This window comes from Amphimedon queenslandica, unplaced genomic scaffold, assembly GCF_000090795.2.
Source record: "Amphimedon queenslandica unplaced genomic scaffold, v1.1 AMPQUscaffold_13140, whole genome shotgun sequence".
In the NCBI taxonomy this organism is placed as follows: domain Eukaryota; kingdom Metazoa; phylum Porifera; class Demospongiae; order Haplosclerida; family Niphatidae; genus Amphimedon; species Amphimedon queenslandica.
In genome coordinates, this window is record NW_003546624.1 from 24189 (window position 1) to 26581 (window position 2393).

The window sequence follows — 2393 nt, forward strand, 5'->3', positions numbered from 1 at the left end:
GTCATTTTCTGTAAATTACGTGTACATAATAATAGCCTAACTGAATCTATCACATTCTTAATTCTCACAATCTCTCTCTCTCTCTCTCTCTCTCTCTCTCTCTCTCTCTCTCTCTCTCTCTCTCTCTCTCTCTCTCCCTCTCTCTCATTAGGTAAAAGAGAAGCTTGGCATTACAGCTTTCAAAGAGATGAAGGATGGTCTTTACAACGGACTAAAAGTGATGGGAACAAAAATAAAAGGTTTACAAGAGACAGAAACGTAAGGATCGCATCACTATGACATCATTGTTACTAAATATAGAACAGGTTTCGAAAGATTGACACAACCCTGGTCGGTTGGAAGACTAAGCTTGAGGACTCTGAGCGTTATCAGAAAACCAAACAGTCTCTTAACGAAGGTGGAAAGAAAGCATCTTCTGCCATTTCATCAGCTGCCACTTCTATAAAGTAAAGAAACAAGTAGAAAGTACTTTCTTTATTGTAGATCTCTTCTCTCAGGGAGAATGAGAGGGTGAAGACTATTGGGACAAAGACTAGTGGTGCTTTTCAAAGTGCTGGCACTGCCATTAAGAGCACAGGTACTGCCATCAGGGAGAATGAAAGGGTCCAAAACTTTGGAGAGAGGATAAGATCAACTTCTGTCAGAATTAAGGTAATTAATTATGATATTTGGTAGTTTGTTGAGGTTTGTAATTGACGGATTCTATCAGCCACGTGTCATTGAATAGGCTCAGAATAAATCAAAGATGGCAGATTTTATATGGTGGACGCTCAATAGCTGCAGCCTCCAATCTGCCAATATTAATTCCCTGTCAAAAACTATTACTCTCTCTCTCTCTCTCTCTCTTTTAGGATCGTGTTATGGGTACTAGTGTTGACGCTGGTGATGAACCCGTTGCTAAGGAGACTGTGGTCCCAGACGAGCCTACCAAAAAGGATTGATGGTTCTCTTTTTGATTTTTAAAAACTCGTCATTGTTTGTGTGCTGTTAATGAATAAATTTATTGATATCTTCTTGCCATTGAAACAAAAATTGCAACTATCTTTAACAATAAAATTAATGAATGGGTGGAGTTTCGCACCTACGTTTAATTATTTAACCCTTTTATCCAGAGAATGGTGGACAAAGGATAGATTGTGAAGGAAAATGATCAAAATGAGCGTAGGTCTACACTCGAGAAGTGCAGAAGCTAAAAGAGACTACATATGTGGTGGTGCCGCTTCCCTCCTTAACGTCCTAATAACCTTCCCAATGAACAAGATCATGTTCCGACAGCAGATAGACGGTCTGAGACTCAAGGTGGCCATAAAGCAGTTACTAAAGGAAGGAATGGGCACCTGGTATCGTGGAATAGTCCCTCCGCTCCTTCAGCGTACATTAACAGTATCACTAATGTTTGGTACATATACACACGCCACTCACTTAATCAATGCTCATTCACCGTACCGTCACTCACCCTTCTTCACTCACTGTCTTGCTGCCTCTACTGCAGGCTGTATCGAAGCAATGCTGATGCCTTTTGAGCGAGCGCAGTGTCTCCTGCAGGCAAAAGAGTTCAATCACAAGCTCAAGAACACGAAACACGTCTTTGAGGTCCTACGCCATCATAGCCTCAAGGAGAGCTATCGAGGGCTAAGTGCCGTGCTACTCCGGAACACTATCAGTAATATTTTATTTTTGGGTCTCAGAGAGCCACTTAAAAACTGTCTTCCGGCCCCCAAAACCCAGTTTCAGGACTCTGTCAATTCCTTCATCAGTGGAGCTGGCCTCGGCTGTATTCTGAGTACTGTGTTCTTTCCTGTGAATGTCATTAAGAACCGAATGATGACAAAGATTGGCGGAGACTTTCTCAGTATATATTCAACGTATAGGATCACCATGAACGAGAGGGTATATTTTCGTAGACTTTTTAGAGGCGTTCATATCAATTACACGCGCTCTTTTATTTCCTGGGGCATAATAAACACGTCTTTTGACTTTTTAGTTAAATTGTATGATCGTTTTATGTTTAATGATTAGCTTTTTTTATTTATATTATTAAGTTTTATTGGATTTTATTTATTTTTTTGCTGGCTGTGACTCAAGGTGATAACTAGTTGCGTGGGCGGTAGCTTGTTTGATGACAAGGAGCAAATTAAAAATGAATACACACAGCTAAAATAAAAACAACAAACAATATAGTCTGGACACACATGTCCAAGCTACAATACGGTCACTAAAATTCTTAAATACACACCCATTCTACAGTTCATATTGCTAGCATGTTGTCAACCGACTGAGACTTCCTTACAGGGAGAAGAGGCTCAGATATCTTCTTAAGAATTGCAGGACTTACACTAGCATCATGAATCAATGGCTGGGACATCTTCCTGTTTGATCTAACCGGACGATAT

The 2393-nt window shown here is 40.2% G+C and overlaps 2 protein-coding genes across 2 annotated transcripts; both read left to right on the forward strand.

Annotated features, from left to right (window-relative positions):
• The first annotated feature begins 122 nt into the window (after positions 1-122).
• Positions 123-2257, forward strand: LOC100637388 (solute carrier family 25 member 51-like). The gene is made up of 4 exons (XM_003389123.3): positions 123-258; positions 306-446; positions 498-651; positions 852-2257. Exon 4 carries the CDS (start codon positions 1147-1149, stop codon positions 2017-2019), a length of 873 nt encoding a protein of 290 aa, XP_003389171.2. The 5' UTR covers positions 123-258; positions 306-446; positions 498-651; positions 852-1146; the 3' UTR covers positions 2020-2257.
• LOC109580101 (uncharacterized) lies at positions 188-941 on the forward strand. The gene is made up of 4 exons (XM_020000885.1): positions 188-258; positions 306-446; positions 498-651; positions 852-941. Exons 1-4 carry the CDS (start codon positions 188-190, stop codon positions 939-941), a joined length of 456 nt encoding a protein of 151 aa, XP_019856444.1.
• Positions 2258-2393: the final 136 nt, after the last annotated feature.

Coding starts and splice junctions, on each gene's coding strand:
- LOC109580101 (XM_020000885.1), top strand. CDS start 188: ATGAAGGATGGTCTTTACAACGGACTAAAAGTGATGGGAACAAAAATA. Junction 259..305: donor GGTTTACAAGAGACAGAAAC/GTAAGGATCGCA, acceptor AATATAGAACAG/GTTTCGAAAGATTGACACAA. Junction 652..851: donor CAACTTCTGTCAGAATTAAG/GTAATTAATTAT, acceptor TCTCTCTTTTAG/GATCGTGTTATGGGTACTAG.
- LOC100637388 (XM_003389123.3), top strand. CDS start 1,147: ATGATCAAAATGAGCGTAGGTCTACACTCGAGAAGTGCAGAAGCTAAA.